The sequence below is a fragment of the Nicotiana attenuata genome, unplaced genomic scaffold (assembly GCF_001879085.1).
Source record: "Nicotiana attenuata strain UT unplaced genomic scaffold, NIATTr2, whole genome shotgun sequence".
NCBI lineage: Eukaryota > Viridiplantae > Streptophyta > Magnoliopsida > Solanales > Solanaceae > Nicotiana > Nicotiana attenuata.
In genome coordinates this window covers 76134-94779 of record NW_017673312.1, presented here as the reverse complement: position 1 = coordinate 94779, position 18646 = coordinate 76134, and the positions used below count along the sequence as shown (strand labels likewise).

At 35.9% G+C, this 18646-nt stretch overlaps 2 protein-coding genes across 2 annotated transcripts; one reads left to right on the top strand and one right to left on the bottom strand.

Annotated features, from left to right (window-relative positions):
• Window positions 1-3465: 3465 nt before the first annotated feature.
• On the top strand, window positions 3466-5532 carry LOC109216029 (peroxidase 64-like). The gene is made up of 4 exons (XM_019380155.1): window positions 3466-3767; window positions 3983-4171; window positions 4298-4460; window positions 4831-5532. Exons 1-4 carry the CDS (start codon window positions 3555-3557, stop codon window positions 5226-5228), a joined length of 963 nt encoding a protein of 320 aa, XP_019235700.1. The 5' UTR covers window positions 3466-3554; the 3' UTR covers window positions 5229-5532.
• A 2707-nt stretch (window positions 5533-8239) lies between these two features.
• On the bottom strand, window positions 8240-17930 carry LOC109216028 (GDSL esterase/lipase EXL3-like). Its single transcript, XM_019380154.1, has 7 exons — window positions 17884-17930; window positions 17694-17752; window positions 13578-13769; window positions 12635-12798; window positions 12320-12553; window positions 9809-10067; window positions 8240-8568 (listed from the first exon to the last, which is right to left on the bottom strand). Exons 1-7 carry the CDS (start codon window positions 17928-17930, stop codon window positions 8381-8383), a joined length of 1143 nt encoding a protein of 380 aa, XP_019235699.1. The 3' UTR covers window positions 8240-8380.
• Between the last annotated feature and the right edge of the window lie 716 nt (window positions 17931-18646).

The following is an 18646-nucleotide window of genomic DNA, read 5'->3' as shown; positions in this document are numbered from 1 at the left end:
GTGGCCTTTCATGAAATGGGGAATGGACATCATCGGCCCTCTACCAACGGCCTTAGGTAAAGCTAAATTCATTTTATTTATGACTGAATACTTTTCTAAATGGGTGGAAGCCCAAGCCTTCGAGAAGGTCAGAGAAAAAGAAGTTATTGACTTCATCTGGGACCACATCGTGTATCGATTCGGGATACCTGCTGAAATTGTATGCGACAACGGGAAGAAATTCGTCGGCAACAAGGTAACGGAGTTCCTCGAAGCACACAAAATAAAGAGGATCTTATCAACACCGTACCACCCGAGCAGGAACGGACAGGCCGAATCAACAAACAAAACTATCATTCAAAACTTAAAGAAAAGGTTGAACGACGCAAAAGAAAAATAGAGAGAAGTTCTACCTGAGGTTCTTTGGGCATATCGAACGACATCGAAGTCCAGCACGGGGGCAACCCCGTTCTCTTTAGTATACGGCTCCGAAACCTTGATTCCGGTCGAGCTCGGGGAACCCAGCGCCAGATTTCGACATACATCAGAGGAATCAAATCACGAGGCTACGAATACTAGCCTCGAGCTATTAGATGAAAAATGAGAAGCTGCACTTGTTCGGATGGCCGCGCAGAAACAAAGAATCGAGAGATATTATAATAGAAGGACCAACCTTCGATACTTCGGAATCGGGGACATAGTTCTACGGAAAGTCAGCCTCAATACTCGAGACCCGAATGAAGGGAAACTAGGCCCGAATTGGAAAGGACCGTACCGAGTCATCGGAGTTATCAGTAAAGGATCTTACAAACTTGGCACGATGGAAGGCGAATAATTGCCAAACAATTGGAATGTATCACTACTCAAACGATATTACTGCTAAGGTATGACCTTCTCCTTTTCTCCATTTGTATTTAAGACTAACTTGTTGCAAATGTTCGATCAAAGTCGTCGAGGGTAACTTTCTACATGGAGACCTTAGGCTTTAAAGCACGTGTTGCATCTTTTTCCCTTAGATCGGGTTTTATCCCAAATGGGTTTTTCCGGCGAGGTTTTTAACGAGGCAACAACTATGTGCTACCTAGGAAGAATTCAACAGTATTCAAGGCTTCTTTTCAATCAACCTCGAGCAATGGGGGGCATCACCCTCGGAGGTTATATGTTCGAGAAAAATACTTCACGCCAAAGGGGGCCTCGATAGGAAAACTTTGTAATGGGCAAAACGGTTAGATGAACCGTGTCCATGTAGAATAGTCGTGCCTCGATGGCAAAACATGTACGCATGTATGAGTTATTCAAAGAAGCATTCTCTCTATATCAAACACTTTGTGTCCCAAAGAAATTTGCTACTATACGAGCTCCATACTTGTGATTCGGCGAAAAACGGCTCAAGGGCCAAAATGCAAATACACCTCGAATACTCGGGGATTGTCACCGACAGTCAACACATTCGAGTTGTTTAAACTCGAATTTATTAGACCTCAAAGAGGCATCCCTCGACGCAAAGGCCAAGGCCATCATACTCGGGGACTAACATTTCGGACAAGTTTGAAAGGTTATCGGGAAACAAGTCCAAGAGACACACCCGAAGGCTACGACCATATTAAAGGCTACAGCCGAAATAACGCAACTCGGAGACCTCGAGATGGCTGACCACCACTGGTGAAGCATTTAATGTTTGGGGAAGCGAACCGACGGGACATTTCGGTCACATCAAGCGCCTATGTAACGGGAATGACGTCATCATCAAGGACTCCGAGAAATCGAGGCTCAATAGTTACTTATCATTTTACTCTAAGAAACGCGGGGACTATCTGTATACGGTAAAATCTTGTGTGCCCGATTTTGTAGGCTCGAGGGGCTCATATCGAAGAACAAAATTGATGTAGGCCGGGCTAGAGCCCGAGGGCAGAATATTATACTGGAAGATCGGATTGCTCGATGAACACCAGGGCCGAGTGCGACCAACCTCGAGATAATACCGTTATGGTTTTATAACAGAAAGAGCGAGATTCCCGCGATGGCCCCAAGATCACGGCGTAAATTCCGGAATAGATTTGTACAAGTTAGTACGGATTTGTACTAGGCGGTTAGACAGCTGTCCCAATAAGATTCTTTACTATAAATGGAAATGCACCTTATTTAGGGCTCCCCTGTTATATAATGGGTACACCAATCATTTGTAACGCATCATGAATCATTGGCAAAAGAATATACTCTCTTACTTTCTTGCTCATCACTCATCAGAATTGTCTCTTAACTTTATTGTCTTTACTTTATTGTTCTTATTGACCTACCTCGAGGCCTTCATAGCTCGAGGTCAAGATTTGCTTAAGTACAGGTTTGATTCAACTTACTTCTTTAATTTATACGTTTGATTTCTTGGTTATTAATTAGTATTGAACTAAATCACGTATCTTTAAAACCACAAACAAATTTAATTATTACTCGTATTTTCGAAGTAAACACATATTAATTTACTATGATTAAGTGATAAGTTAGACTGATAATGTATACACTATAGTTCATCAGTGATGGCAGTGTATACAAAGAAACATATTATGTATTCATTAGATTAATTAGTGTAACTTGTAAGTAAGCTTCTTTATTTTTTCAAGACACAGATGGTGAGAGAAGTAGTTGGCCATATGAAACATAAAACAGAATTCACAGCTCTTACACAATGGCCCCGCAAAATATGCTCCTAAACTTGATCATGTGATATTAGAATTTTCCGAATATTAAAACCACAATAGTAAGAAAGTTATCAATCAATATATGCTTTATTAGTTGAACCCTAACCACCACTGCAACAATCAATTTCCCCTTTTAAAGTAAGTGAAAAGGTTGACCATTCATTTTGCTTGCCTTTACAACTGCTAGTCAAACCTAAAAGGGAATTAGCTTTAAGCAGAAGCTTAATATTCCACTTTTTTTTGGCCTGATAACAAGAATTCGTTATTAACTTATAGAAGCAATTTAACCAACTTAAAGCCACTGCATGCATACATAATTTTCTAAAAAACCTACCAAATGAGAGTTTCTAATGACACCACTGTAAGATAGCGCAGAGGGAGTATTATTTTACTTAAGAAAAATATTATCCATTTATTACATACTAAGTAGTATATATATCTAGTAAAAAATTTCGGCAAAGTGTCAGGACACCCCCTCTAGAAGGATGTCTCCACCACTGAATACTACGGTATACTTTATTAACAAAATTAAAATCTTGGATTCGCCTCCACTCATCCATCAAACTTACTGATCCCATGTACTTGAATAACCAATGGCATATTTCTTACTAGTTTCTATGTGGCAACCAAAATCAGTAATCATTGGATCACTTCAAACTACTCCTATTCCAATTTACTCTTATTGTTCTAGCTGACCAAACTTGCTAACAAACACAACTACTACTCCAGTAACAACTCTATGTGTAGTCTTCTGCATCTATTACAATTCCTTCCCTTTAAATTCTCATTGTATGGTTACTTAGGTCTCACAGCAAAGTGCCAAGTCTAAAATAAGCACAAAGAAAGACACGCTTAATTTGGCAAACGTAAGTAGTTATTATGTCAGTAACAAGATCATGTCTTATTGCTCTAGTCTTTGCTTTTGCGCTGTTTTCCAGTAGTACAGTGAACGCACTGAGCTCCAATTACTATGACAATACATGTCCCAAGGCCGAGTCGACCATCACCAAAGTCGTGAAGAAAGCTATGTTGAATGACAAAACAGTTCCTGCTGCACTTTTAAGGATGCACTTCCATGATTGTTTCGTTAGAGTAATTTTCCACTTCTCTACTTTGTTTCTAGCTAATCACTCTGCATGTTCCATTTTATAGGAGTTATACTCTTTCCTTTTTAGTCAATTTCGAAAAGAGTGCTGTCTTTCTTCCTATATGTGATTTTAACTTTGAACTTCTCATACCCTTAATGACATGCACTAGTTATATACATAGTAATTAACTAATTATATATGTTTGTATGTATATGAAAGGGTTGTGATGGCTCTGTGTTGCTGGACTCCACAAGAAACAACAAAGCAGAGAAAGATGGCCCCCCTAATATTGCATTGCACGCATTCTATGTCATCGACGCTGTTAAGAAACAAATCGAGGAATTGTGCCCTGGAGTCGTCTCTTGTGCTGATATTTTGGCTCTCGCTGCTCGGGATGTTGTTGCTCTTGTAAGTTCTATATTTAATTTAACAATAAATAATCTCTTATTAGTGGTAGGTTTTTGACAGAGGAGCCAAAATTTATAGAGGACTACTCCATTAACGTGAAATTATTTATTGGTCATCTTGTGTCAGTCCGGAGGTCCTACTTGGGATGTGCCAAAAGGTAGAAAAGATGGAAGAATCTCCAAAGCCACTGAAACCCGACAATTACCTTCTCCCACATTCAACATTTCTCAACTGCAACAAAACTTCGCCCAAAGAGGCCTTTCTTTGGATGATTTGGTTGCGCTTTCAGGCAAGTATATAAATTTTTTTTTTAAATAGTGGACATACACACACACACACACACATATATATATATATATCTTGTATTCACTATCATAAAATAGTAGCGGGCTCAGACCCCCTCATGATATGAAATTCTAGATCCGTCTCTTTTCGTCTCTTCTTGGCTGAAGAAAAATGTTGTATATCTCCTAGACTGATTATACGACTCAAGATTTTTCTATTTTAACAAATTACAACAACAACTATGCCTCATTCTCAAACAAGATGGGATCGGTTATATGAATCTTCACTTCTCCATTTAAGCTCAACTCATGGTATCATCATCATACCAATTAACTTTAACAAATTAAAGATAATTTTTTTTTTTTTGTTAACAGGAGGGCACACTCTTGGATTCTCTCATTGTTCTTCCTTCCAAAATAGAATCCACAAGTTCGACAATGGTCACGACATTGATCCAACACTACAAACATCATTTGCAGCCAGTCTACAGAATGTTTGCCCAATGCACAACAAGGTCAAAAATGCAGGTGCCACCATGGATTCTACTACAACTTTATTCGACAATGCCTACTACAAGCTACTAATGAATGGCAAGAGCCTTTTCTCTTCTGATGAATCTTTGCTCGCTACTACAAGGGCCAAAACACTAGTTTCAAAGTATGCTGGCTCTCAGGATGAGTTCTTTAAAGCATTTGCCAATTCTATGATCAAGATGAGTAGCATAAATGGTAATGGACAAGAAGTTAGGCTGGATTGCAGATTTACTAGATGAAGACATTGGCTAAATTTCTATTTGTTGCTTGTTAAACATTTATTTCACAGGCTCAAGCCGTTCATTTATTGTAATTGGGGTGCTTTAATTTGTTTCATTTCCTTTTTTCACTTTCTGGGGTTAATCATTTTTCAAGAAGTTGAGGGAGCAAATGGAAAAAAGAAGCTCAAAGTGTGTTTTAGTTTCTGAGCAAAGAAGACTTACTTGGTGATTTATCTTTTGTCCCTTTGTTGATTTCATTGGAATGTATTGTTACTAAAAGTGGGGGCTTAAATGAAGAAGGATTTTGTGGTGTGACTCCTAACAGCATGTATTTGTCAATGTCCACTTCTACCGCGATATACTAAATGCCTCCAATGGGACAACATCAGAAAATCAAGAGAAATAAAATCACATCAGTTGTACACATTGATGAAGGTGTAAGAATATGAATGCGGCCTCCAATAGGAGAAACATTGGAAAATCAAGAGAAATAGAAAGATCAGATTAACTGTACACATTGAGGAAGGTATATACAGAATATGCATCCAATTTCAATTAGAGGACTAAAAATTGTAAAATTGAATGAAATAATGTCCTTGTAATCTGAATGAGTTTAGGATTTCATGTGATGGGACAGTGGAGGCCTTGTGTTGGTTTAACAGATCATTAGCTCAATAGGATTCTTCTTGAAGCTCTTTACTTCACATTAAGAAAATCTAACTAATAGGTAAAGAAGAGGCACCTGAAAATCTCCTAATCTGTACCTCTCAGCGCTCTTGGACTAGTGCAAGAAAATATGAAGAAAAGTCATCGACGAAGCCTCCCTGAAAAAGCATATGACAAAAGTAACGAATAGCAAATAACTACCTTTAGTTGGAATTATAACAGAAAAAGAACAATGGAAGTTGGACTTAAGTTGAAATGTTAGGCATTAGCTAGAACATTTACTGAAAAACTTAAAATGGTCAAGCTTATACCCCAGATCTCAGAAAGTGCATGTATAGCCCAAGGCTGGACAGGGGATATAAATATTCTACAATTTGAGCACACTTTTAATATAAGAAATGATAGATTCAAAAAGAGAAGTACAGATTTTTGAGATTCTTGCATAAGCTAATGCATAGTTATGATGCCGGGCTCCTCTGCAATGCTCCGATAAATCATGCATTACAAGTATTCTAAGTGCAGATGCTGCTCCGGTGTTAAATGCAGAGTACAACGTTAGTGCTACGTGGAGAAACTTAGGTGTACAGAGTCAGGTGAAAGAGATCAAAACTAGATTGCTTGCTAACACTTCAGCAGTTGCATGAATAGCTCATCAAATATTTTCTAGCATGCTTTTTTCATTGCTAAAATACATATCTTATATCTACCATGGCTAAATGTCAACTATTATTTATGTAGATTTTACTACTCATGCTATACTGCACGAATAATATGACTTTCTAGCGATTACTGATATCAACATGTTTATCACACCTCAGAAATGATGTGACATGATCAAGAGGCAAACCTTAATGTTGAACACTCTGCAGAGTTTCTTTCTGATACAACATGTATAGCAACAGCATACATTAAAGAATAAGTCAACAGTTCATTACAAGCTTCTGCAGAAGCTGCAAATATAAAAAGATTAAGTTCCCGTTATTTGGACTTATATTCAGTTTGACATGATAATAAACTGAATACTGATCAAGGAAAAAGAGAGAGTATTAAGTTTCCTGACATATTGGCTTCTCATTGGCTACTGATGCGATATTTGAGAATGTTGTGCAAGGACAAAACAGTCTTCACCGCTGCAAAATTGAACAAATTTTTCGAATGACTTAATTCAACACCTGCAAAATCGAGCAAAATCAGTCCTTTTCTGTACTTGGTCCATATGTCTTTATACTACTGAGTTACGAACTTAACAAACTATGAATTTCAGTTACACATCTGCTGATAAAGATTAGCATGAATTGAACTGACAATTTTTGTGCTTGCCTCACCAATAGAGGTAAGGAGAGAGAGAGAGAGAGAACTTGGGACAAAGTTCAATTTTAAACCTTGACACAACAGATCAATCGATCAATCAGCTAATTGTCGGTTATATGAATCCTATATATTCATTCCACTCTATTCAGCTCCATTTTCATTCCACTACCAGACGACTTTCCTTTAAAGACAAATTAGGTGTTCTTAAATCTCACACTTTGCCCTACACGGAAATGCAACAAAATCTCTGTTTTGCAACCAAAGTCTAACTTCAGCAACTAATGAACCTTGTTGACATCTCAGCCAACCCAAGCAATATATAACCACCACCACCACAACGACAACAACAACAACTAAGCCTCGGTCCTAAACAAGTTGGGGTCGGCTATATGAATCATCATTTCTCAATGTATAACCAACAATTTTACTTTATAATGCACAACTTTCCACCAAATAGGTGGAGGTTCAAATCCGCCACTAAGTATTCCTCTCCCCCTTTCCGTTCCCCCTTTTCCCTCGCGTATAACAAATTTTAAAATGAATACTAATAATTTCCAGTTACACAGGCTCATCGAATTGCCTTTTAAAGAAAATTTTGTTTATGTTGATACTCAGTAAAGGCAATGGAAGAATACCTTCACCCGATGACGTAGAAACAAAATGAGATAGATGTTTGTAATGTTGCATATAGAGAGGAAAGAATTAACTTTAGTCTCATTGTTGCCACTCACCACTAGCCAGCAGCTACACCCCTCTATAATGAGAAACTGCCGTCTATACTCGAGGAGTTTAAGTTCTATAAGCTGAAGCCTGAAGGTAAAAAAAAAATTATTTACACAATCAGATAACTTGTAAGGTAATAACAAGTAGTAGTAAATATTTATAATAAGCATTAATTGATAACATAGCTAAAATGGTAACTGTCGTGCACTATCACAGGTTATATCAATTTCTAAAAATAGACTGGGCCATGCTAATTTGCATTGTGCTATCAGATCCACTATATAGTAAGCACAAACTCGATATTTCTTCAAATCTCATAAAATCTCAAGAAAACAAAATGTCTAGGTGTAAACGAAAAAAAAAGGTTCAAACTTGTACAGGATACAAACACACTCTGTAAAGAACATAAAAAATATTTCAATCAAATACAGATATGAGAGGACGGTAATGAAGCAATCTGATATTCATGATTATGTGAAACTATTGATATACTTTTTCATCATTTGATCAACAAGGATCCTGTAGCCTCTTTCAGTGGGATGATAACTATCCCAGAACAAATATTTTGTGTCATCTTCACATGTCCCACCGTATTTGCATAGCATTAGCACCTCTATGTTTCCTGTTCCACAGCATCCTTTTTCTACCACTTCAAATCCTGAGACACCATCATCAAATTTCACTTAACACTGGATAATGTCAAACCCAAAATTTAAATAAATTAATAAATGAAGCACGTTAATTTTACACCTTTCATGTTTCAGTGGTGAACAAAGATAATAATAATAATAATCTTTTTGGTAAATACAGTGAATACCCTTATAATTGCAGATACACGCCCTATATTGAGGAAAAGACCCAAATGGTCCCTTATGTATAAGCCCAGGTTTAAGTTAGTCCTTTATATATTACCTTGGACAGCAATAGTCCTTTAAGTTTGCCGAAGTTGGACACCTTTGGTCTAAGGCTCACTAAAATCCTTTTTTTAACAGAAAAAGGGTAGTCAGTGACGGCAACTCTATTCCTTAACGGAAATTGTTAGGCCCAGTTAAAATGTTTCTTTTTGTTCTCCTTGGAAATAAACTTCACTTCCAAACCTTTTCACCGGAAAGGGGATCAAGGATGTTGCATGTGATTGGATGAACTTAAAAATTTTAGTAATGTGAAAGAAACTCCATGGACGAAGTGACTGGTTTTATGGCTTATTCTTTTCAAATTGCTGTAAATTCATTTTATTGGCCAAATTTTTTTTCTCAGATACAAAAATATTTTTTGGTTCATTATAATTATTTATCCTCCGCAATGAACAACTCGATTTAGGCATATTAAACAACTCAATTTGGATTTTTTCTGTAGTGACAGAATTTAATTAATTTAACCTCTACGATTTTGCTGCTGAAGGATAGAAAAAGAAGTAGAGGAAAACAGGAACTTCTTAGCAGAGGAGGAAGGAAAGTCTTGATGCAGATATATGATATGATGGAGGGGGGCTGAAATCGCAAAGGAAGAAAACAGATGAAAAGTAGCAAAAAAGAGAAAGAGAACATATTTTTACTTAATGGTGGAAAAGGCGATAGTGAAGGTTGGGTGGTGTGACGATCTCATCTTGTTATTAATATATTCTGTTACGAATGGAACTTTACCGTTAAATGAAAGCCTAACAAGGATTTTAGTGAGCCTTAGACCGAAGGTGTCCAATTTCAGCAAACTTAAAGGATGATGGTTGTCCAGGGTAATATATAAAGGACTAACTTAAACCTGGCCTTATACATAAAGGATCATTGGGGTCTTTTCCTCCCCTATATTTTAAAGTTAAACACTTATACCCCTACCCATAAAGAAGAAACTCCAAACAAAAAAAAACGATTCAAGTTAGAAAAGATTAAATTAAAGTTTACCATATTTTTTAGGGTTGATGATGAGATCAAGCATAGGATCATAGAGGTCAATGAAAACGAGCTTGGATTGAGGCAATTTCTTGGATAGTGAATCATTAATGGCAGCTGATAACTTAGTGTTGGCCAATAGTGCAGCTTCATTGTATTCCTCCACACACATTCTAAATATTCCTCCACTCACTGTTCTCTGGAATGGCAAGCACCCAACTGGTGGAATCCCAAATACCCCTATCTTTCTTGCTCCCAACTTGTACAATTCCTTCCAAATAAATCAAATTAACAATGATAGTTAATTAATGTGCTAACTCAAGTTAACTAAATTAGGATAGCTCAACTCATTGAACTCTAATTAAGTTTTAATTGATTTCTTATAATTTATTTAATTATCAAATAAAAAATAGAAAAAACTATACAGTATGGCTCCCAAAAATAAAAGTCGACAAGATATATTGTTTTTTATATTAATGTATAACATGAATATAATATATATTTGGCTAGCGAAATGTAATTTTTTTTGGCCGACTAATGAAATGTGTAACTTGCACAAAAATATTTGGAAAATACGTTGGCAAATTTCCTATGGGGCAATTTTGACAATATATTCAGCCCAATACTTAGATGGGCTGTGCCCAAAATTGGACCCCTTGAAAATTGATTTTTTACATTCCTATACCACGTAGGAAACCTTATTATCCTTAATGTTTAAGGTTTAATTTAATTACACTTATTATACCAAATTACCAATTCTATACCATAATTAATTAAGGGTATAATTAATTGTACATTTTTTACTCCTTAATTAAAGGAATCTGTACGTTTCTCTCTCCTAGCCCCTCGGTCCCACCCACGTTTTACCCATACCCACGTTCTTTTTACCATTTTCCATCTTCTGAAACCAAATTCTCCCTCTAAATTCACAGAAAATTGAAGAAACCCTTTAACAAAGTTGGTTCCCCATTTTACTCCAGTTGAAGTTCATCAATGAAGAACAACAAAGTTCATCAAAATTGAAGTCAAATCTTCAAAGTTCATACACACATTTACCTTCAGCTTCAAATTTTCTCAATGAAGAAGAACAAACCTTCAAAGAGACAAGAGAGCAGCAATTCCACCATTGACAGTCATTAAAAAGCTTTGAAGCTTTGAATTCAAATTTGGATTTTCAAAAATCATTATTTGTTTTGATTGGGTGTTGTTGTAAATAATTGGGAATATGTTTTGGAGTTTATATCTCAATTTTGAGGGGTTTTGGTGAAGATTAGACTTGGTTTTGACTGAAATTCAGAAGAAGAAGAAGAAGAAGAAGAAGAAGAAGAAGAAGAAGAAGAAGAAGAAGAAGAAGAAGACATATTGCAGAAATTGTAGATAAATTGTAGAAAAAATATAGATAAATTGTAGACTGTTTTTTGCATAAGACTTTGTAGAAGTTTTAGTCGTTTTGGATTTGTGAAAACAGAAAACAATGCATCTACAATCAGAATACAAATAATCTACAATTTATCTACAAAATATCTACAAACTTGATACATTGAATTTTAATATCCCAGTTCCCATTTCAATTGTAGCATAATTGGCATTTTCGACATAATTGCATTTTTCGCAGAAGATCTGTAGAAGTTTTAGTCGTTTTTGATTTGTGAAAACAGAAAACAAAACACCTACAATTAGAATACAAATAATCTACAATTTATCTACAAACTGGGTACATTGAATTTTTATATCCCAATTCCCATCCAATTGTAGCATAATTGTGATTTTTGACATAATTACGTTTTTTCAGAAGATTTGTAGAAGTTTTAGCCGTTTTTTTATTTGTGAAAACAGAAAATAAAGCATCTACAATCAGAATACAAATAATCTACAATTTCTGCAATATGTCTTCTTCTTCTTCTTCTTCTTCTTCGAGTTACAATCTGAATTTCAGTCAAAACCAAGTCTAATCTTCACCAAAACCCCTCAAAATTGAGATATAAACTCCAAATCATATTCCCGATTGTTTTCAACAACACCCAATCCAAACAAATATTGATTTTTGAAAACCCAAATTTGAATTCAAAACTTTCAAGCTTTTTAATAGCTATCAATGGTGGAAAATATCTGGAAGAATATTTACTTCCATAATTGTAGCGCGCCTAAATAGGAATATCTGGAAGAATATGATTTGATCTGATTTACGCCAAATCTTTTTAGAATATTCTGTTCCTCAAACTTAACTCGACAAATTAGGAAGATTCAACTACTATTAATTAGTATTTAATGATTGGTATAATAATTGTAGAAAAAATATGGACAGGGCGGGTAAATTAGAAACTATGCACATTTTTAGTAATAAGGTTCCATATATGTTATAGGATCTTTTTTGTTTGTACCGTATGACCTTTTGTTAGGCCACTCTTTAAATTCTGTCCCCAATAATCTAATAGGCTAAATCTCGCATTTTAAATAGTTGAAAAAAATATCTGTGTTTGTAGAACCATAAATTGCACTAGAGAGACATATCCATATACATACTTGGATAAAATCTGCAGCTCCATCCACCATAAGATCAGTATATGAGTTAATATCATACTGTTTTTGGCGAAGTCCGATGGTGAAGTATGTGTTAGCTAGGTCATTGCTGCCGGCTACCACAAAGTATAGGCTGCTGTGTAGTATGGTGTTGGCTTCTTCTTCTCCAACTAATCCCTTTAGCTTCCCAACATATTCTTGAAAATGATTCAATTGTGTTGATAGTGGTATTACTGACTGAATCCATAAAAATATACGTACCAGTTAGAAAATGATGACATTTAAATGAAATATAAAAAAGGAATGAAAAATACACACCGCAATGGCAGCTGTTTGAGGGTCGTATCCACAAGCTCCTGAAGCAAAACTTACTCCAGTTTTAAGATCTTCAGCTTGCAATTTGGGGTCAAGATAAGCTGGCATTAGCTCTTTAATTCCCAGTTCTTCCACTGATGTGAATATCAGAATTAATAAAGTCAAAACTTTAATCTCAAAGAAAAACAATAAAGAAACAAAAGAATCAATAACATCAAGTTTCTCAAATGAGCTGTCTTCCTGTTAAGGCTTAAGCATTGCATATTTGCATTTGGTATGGAGTTTAAGTGGCAACATTTTGTAGGGATATTGAGTATTGCATAAGAGATACTGAATGTTTAAACGGAAAAAAAAAAGATGAAAACGAATGTTTTCGAATTATTCGTTTTCGAGTTTATGTCTAAACAAAGTTACAACAACATTTTAGACATTCAAATGTAAAAATGGTCGGGCCATGACTAATATATAAGACGGTGTTAATTATATTGATTTTTTTTATTATTTTGGGTAATTAAAATCAAGCTTGGCTTTCCCCAGCAAGCTACTCCAACAGCAACTTATCACTAGTACTTCTATAAACAGCTGCTTACTAATATTCCTATACATCAGATAACTAGTTATAAGGAAAGTATTTAGTCTAGAATTTCACTTTCTGCAGCCAACTCCTGACAGCACAATTAGCCCAAAATTTCAATTATATTGAATCCTATGACGCTCGTGTTTTAGTTTCACTCTGTTGTTATACGAGAGAAAGACATAATGTTTGAGTATAGGAAGAAGAAGAACGTATGACATGACCAAACTTAACATAATGAAGCCTCCTTAAAATATGAAATTTGTAATATTCTTAAAAATAAGACAAGCTATCTACTGTAACGAGTAAAGATGACTCGTGTAAAAAATTCTTGTATTAACAGTGTATATAAGTTAAACTCAGTGGACATACCTATCAAGTCCGCTGGCGTTTTGGCATTAGTAAACCTTCCAGTTGGCTTTCCATCAATAAAGTCTTTCCCGTACGGTGGAAAATTACATTTGATCAGCGTTGTTATATTGTTATTATTTCCTTGATCAACGATGGAATCTCCGAACACAAAAACAGCTTTTATATTCAAGTTCTTTGGTAGCTGCGTCTTCCCTTTGCATGCACAAAGCCACAGTAGAACAACATAGAACCATAACATCACACGTAAAGAAAATACCCTACGAGAACACAACATGTTTAAAAGTTTCCAACACTTTGTGTTCAAATTAGAGCTTTCAAATGGCAGACTTGAGTACGTAATAAAGGGGGATTCTGTTATTTATAGAGGGCTGGAAAAAGAACAATACATTATTAATTAAGTTGATAAGCTTATTCCTATTATAAGATATAGATATATTATAAGTCGCAATCACGCAAATGCAACGACTGTAAATTGATTGCAGTTTGCCTCTGGGGTTAACAACTGGAGATCACTTAGAAGAAGGGAATGGTGACTGAAAGAGTTTTGCTTTTGATTATGCATGCAGACAATCACGTCAATGTCAATGGCTTCTTGGACCCTTTATGAAATTTTGCCTTGTTCCTGAAGTTCCCGAACTTTTACTACAAATAGAAGTTTCCTCTTATTATTTACCTACTTCATCTATATTTTTAATCAAAATTCAGGTAGTATTAATTACTTGAAAGGCTTCCCTGTGAAGATGTAGAGTTAATAAATAAAATTGTCTCATCTATAATTGTACCAGTTCGAAGATTCTAAACACCACCTGTTTTTTGGTTGTGCATGTCTTGTGGAAATATAGATTACTACTTAAAAGAAAATTATCCGTATATAGAGTGCTACTGTTAGGATCATGCAAAGTATAGTGAAAGACCTTAAATAGATGCTATAATGGGTTAAAATATATTGTTATATTTAAAAATAATTACACGGTTAATGTATATTACAACTTAAATCCGAAAAAACCACGTAGAGCATTTACATAGGTCTTTTGCTTAGCTATGATCACCAGCTGATGTTTTCTATCGAGAAAAGACTAGAGATCGTCTCCGAGTCCGAAGTAAACATCGAAAATAGAGATGAGGTTGGTGGGGTTGGTACGGTCTTGACTTGTGCTCCAAATGAAGCAGCACTTGCTCCAGGTTGTTGGGCTACCCGTAGTCCACTTTATCTTTTCATTTAAAAAATAAATAAATTCTAATTTCTGGTTTATCTTAGAACCTTATTATTCCTTTCGTTCCAATTTATGTGAACCTGTTTGACTGGGTACGAAGTATAAGAAAAAATAAGATTTTTGGAGTTTGTGGTCCTAAACAAGTCAAAAAGGGACTTAGAGTATTTGTGTGGTTATAAAAGCTTCTCATTAATGGTGGAATTGTAAGTTTAAGCTAAATTGTTACCAAATTTAAAAATATGTCATTCTTTTTGGAACGAACCAAAAAGGAAATAAGTTCAAATAAACTGAAACAGAGGGGTAATACACAATGCAAAACTTGAGATGGAAGTGGTTTGGTGAACAACTTGTAAGATATCAACCGAGTTTTGTTTTTCAACCTTGAGTTTAATTCACACCATAGAAATGGATGACATTTGGTTTTCTTCGAACGACAGAACTATGATTGACCACAGAACACCAGAGCTCGATAAAGAATACATTTGTTAATTAACATCAGTCCACAATTAATCCATCATGGCCACACAAACGGAGACCAGAAGCAAATTATATGTCCACGTGTTTAAATATATACTAGTTCTTGAACACGTACGTTGTACGTGTATCCCATGCTAATTAGTATAAATATTTTAAAGCGATATGGATATTCTTAGAATAAACTTGCAATGAGTTACACAAATTTTAATGAAGAAAAATGTAAGCTCAAAACTAATTTATGGTGTGTCTACTATGCTTAACACATACTTTATACATGAATATGAGCAATGTTGGCTATGGTTACAAGTGATACCCGTCTTAAACTTTGTGCCTTATATTTAAGAAATTGTAGTCTCCTCTTTTTTAAAGTTACGTACATGTTAAGAAGTTGTTGTCGCATGAAAATAGAATTTTGTAGAAGCTGTAGAGAAATTCAATCAACATATGTCTTACTTAGGATGGCTAGAAAATCAATGTCAATTTTATGGTGTACATCTTGTCATGACCGGGAATTCCCAACCTCGGGACCGTGGTGGCGCACTTGCTAGGCAAGTCGACGTTAATAAAGCAATTAACCAATTTTTAGCAATTAACTCAAGAAATGGCAGTAAACGAAAAATAGACTCCAAATCTAACACAATGCGAATATAAACAACGTGACACTAACTACTCCCAGAAATCCGTAGTCACGAGTACATGAGCAACTAGAAGACTACAAACATAGTCTGAAATAAATACAATTATTCCAAAAAGATAAATAGTACAGGTAGGAAATGGAAGGGGACTTCAAGGTCTGCGAACGCCAGCAGATCTACCTCGAGTCTTCGTATGAAAGTGATCCGAGCCGACGCACCTCTAAGCACCGCTGGGACCAATACCAGTATCAACACAAGAAGTGCAGAAGTGTAGTATGAGTACAACCGACCCAATGTACTTCGTAAGTGTCGAGCCTACCTCGACCAGGTAGTGACGAGGCTATGACAAGACAGTTACGTAAAAACCCTGTACAAATACATATACAGCAGCAAAATAACAAGAAGAACGATAAAATATTAACTGGGAGGGGACATGGGAAAGGAGAGGATATCATAAAAACGATAAGTACGATATCCCGAAATAACATCTTCCGAATTAAGCAACAATATAACTAAGTAAATCAGCAAAATCGAAAATCAGATAAAATAATGATATGAAAATGAATGGCACGGCATCACCCTTCGTGCTTTTACTCTCGCCCTCACCATGTAATATATAATGACACCGCATCAACCTTCGTGCTTTTACTCACCGGCATGGCATCACCCTTCGTGCTTTTACTCTCAAATCTCTCAATATAAGATAATGAATTCAAATAAGGCATGGCAACACCCACTACTAAAAGATCTGATTTTAGCGACGGACAAATTCTGTAGCTAAACAGAAAAATCCGTTGCTAATCTCATTTAACGACGTTTTAACGACATATTATCAAGAAATTCTGCTAGCTACGGACGATTTAGCGACAGATTAGCGACGACGTTCGTAGCTAAAACTAGTTTTTTGTAGTGACCCTTCGTGCTTCTCTCTCTTCCTCGCCAAACAACAATACAAATCCGAATCATAATAATTAAGGCGGGAACAATTTTACTTCAAATATAGTGCCACGATATCAAACTCAACTTTCAAATATACAACATCCTTGAAATAAACAATAAATACGAAACGAATAATTTAAAGAAGTAATAATCTAACCTAAGCATGGATAACATGAGTAACAAAACAATTTAATACAAACAAACAATTTTCACCGGCATGCTTTAACCCAATGACAACACATAGATACTCGTCACCTCACATATACATTGCCCCCCATACATAAAAGACGTAGCTAATAGACCAACAAGTTCTAATTCCTCAAGTCAAGGTTAACTACGGCACTTACCTTACTCCGCAACCAAATCAATGTTCAACCGCGGATTTTCATCTAGAATTAGCCTCCAAACTAATTAAACCTAACTAAATATAGTTCAAATAATTCAAAATAGGCTTTAGAAGCTACCCATTAATGAAAGGGGTTCAATCTTGATCATTATTTACCAAGTCAAGAAAATTCAACCTTGAGTCCACTTGGTCAAACCCGAGGTTCGGACCAAAATCCGATTACCCATTCACCCCCGAGCCTAGTTATATGATTCATTTCAAAATTCAACCTCAGTTAGAGGTCTAAATCCCAATTTTACAAAAATTTCCAAATTCTACCTAAATCCTAAAATTCTACCATAGAAATCCTAAATTTGGTGTTGAAATCTCATGAAAAGAAATGAATTAAAGTCACTTACCAATGAATTTTGGAAGAAAAGTCTCTTGAAGAATCTCCTCTAGAGTGTTTAGGGTTGAGAAATGGTGTAAAATAAGCTAAGTCCCGATTTTTCCTTCTTTTACCCACCTGCAGATGCCGCAATTGGGAGCATCGCAAATGCGAGACAAGGCTCACAAATGCGAAACCTGTCTCAAAAGAACAGAAGTCGCAAATGCGACAAATTGATCGCAAATGCGAATAACCAGCCTTCGCAAATGCGGCCAATATCTTCGCAATTGCGAAAAAGTTCTATTTTGCCAGGCATCGCAAATGTGACCAAGTGATTGCAAAAGCAATCATGTGCTGTTCGCAATTGCGAACCATTTCCTCGCAAATGCGAGGTTACCCAATCCCACACCCTGCTCACAAATATGAACTCTTGTTCACAAAAGCGAGGCTCGCAAATGCGAGCCCGGCGTCGCAAATGCGAAATCTACATCAGAACATCAGAGCTGGAAGAACACCAGCTGACTTCAACCATCCAAACTCATCTGAAACGCGTTTGAAACTCACCCGAGCCCCTCGGGCTCTAAACCAAACATGCACACCAGTGTAATAAAATCATAAGAACTTGCTCGCGAGGTCAAAACACCAAAATAAAAACTAGAACTACGAATCGAACATCAAAATGCATGAAATATTTAAAGAAACTCAAGAACTACCAAATTTACAACCGAGTGTCCGAATCCTATCAAATTAATTCCCGTTTTGCATCAAATTTCGGCGACAAGTTTTATATAATAAAATGGACCTATACCAAGTTCCGGAACTGGAATTTGAATCCGGTAGCCATAACGTCAACCTACGGTCAAACCTAGAAAATCTTTAAACCTTCAAGTTACTAGTTTTTAACAAATCACGTCAAATCAAGTTAGGGACTTCCGAATTCAATTTCGGGCATACGACCAAGTCCAAAATCATGATACGGACCCACCGGAATCGTTAAAATACCGATTTGGGTCGCTTACATAAAATATTAACCGTAATCAATTCAAGTCATTTTTAAAGCTAAAATTCATGTTTTCTTCAATTTTTCACAT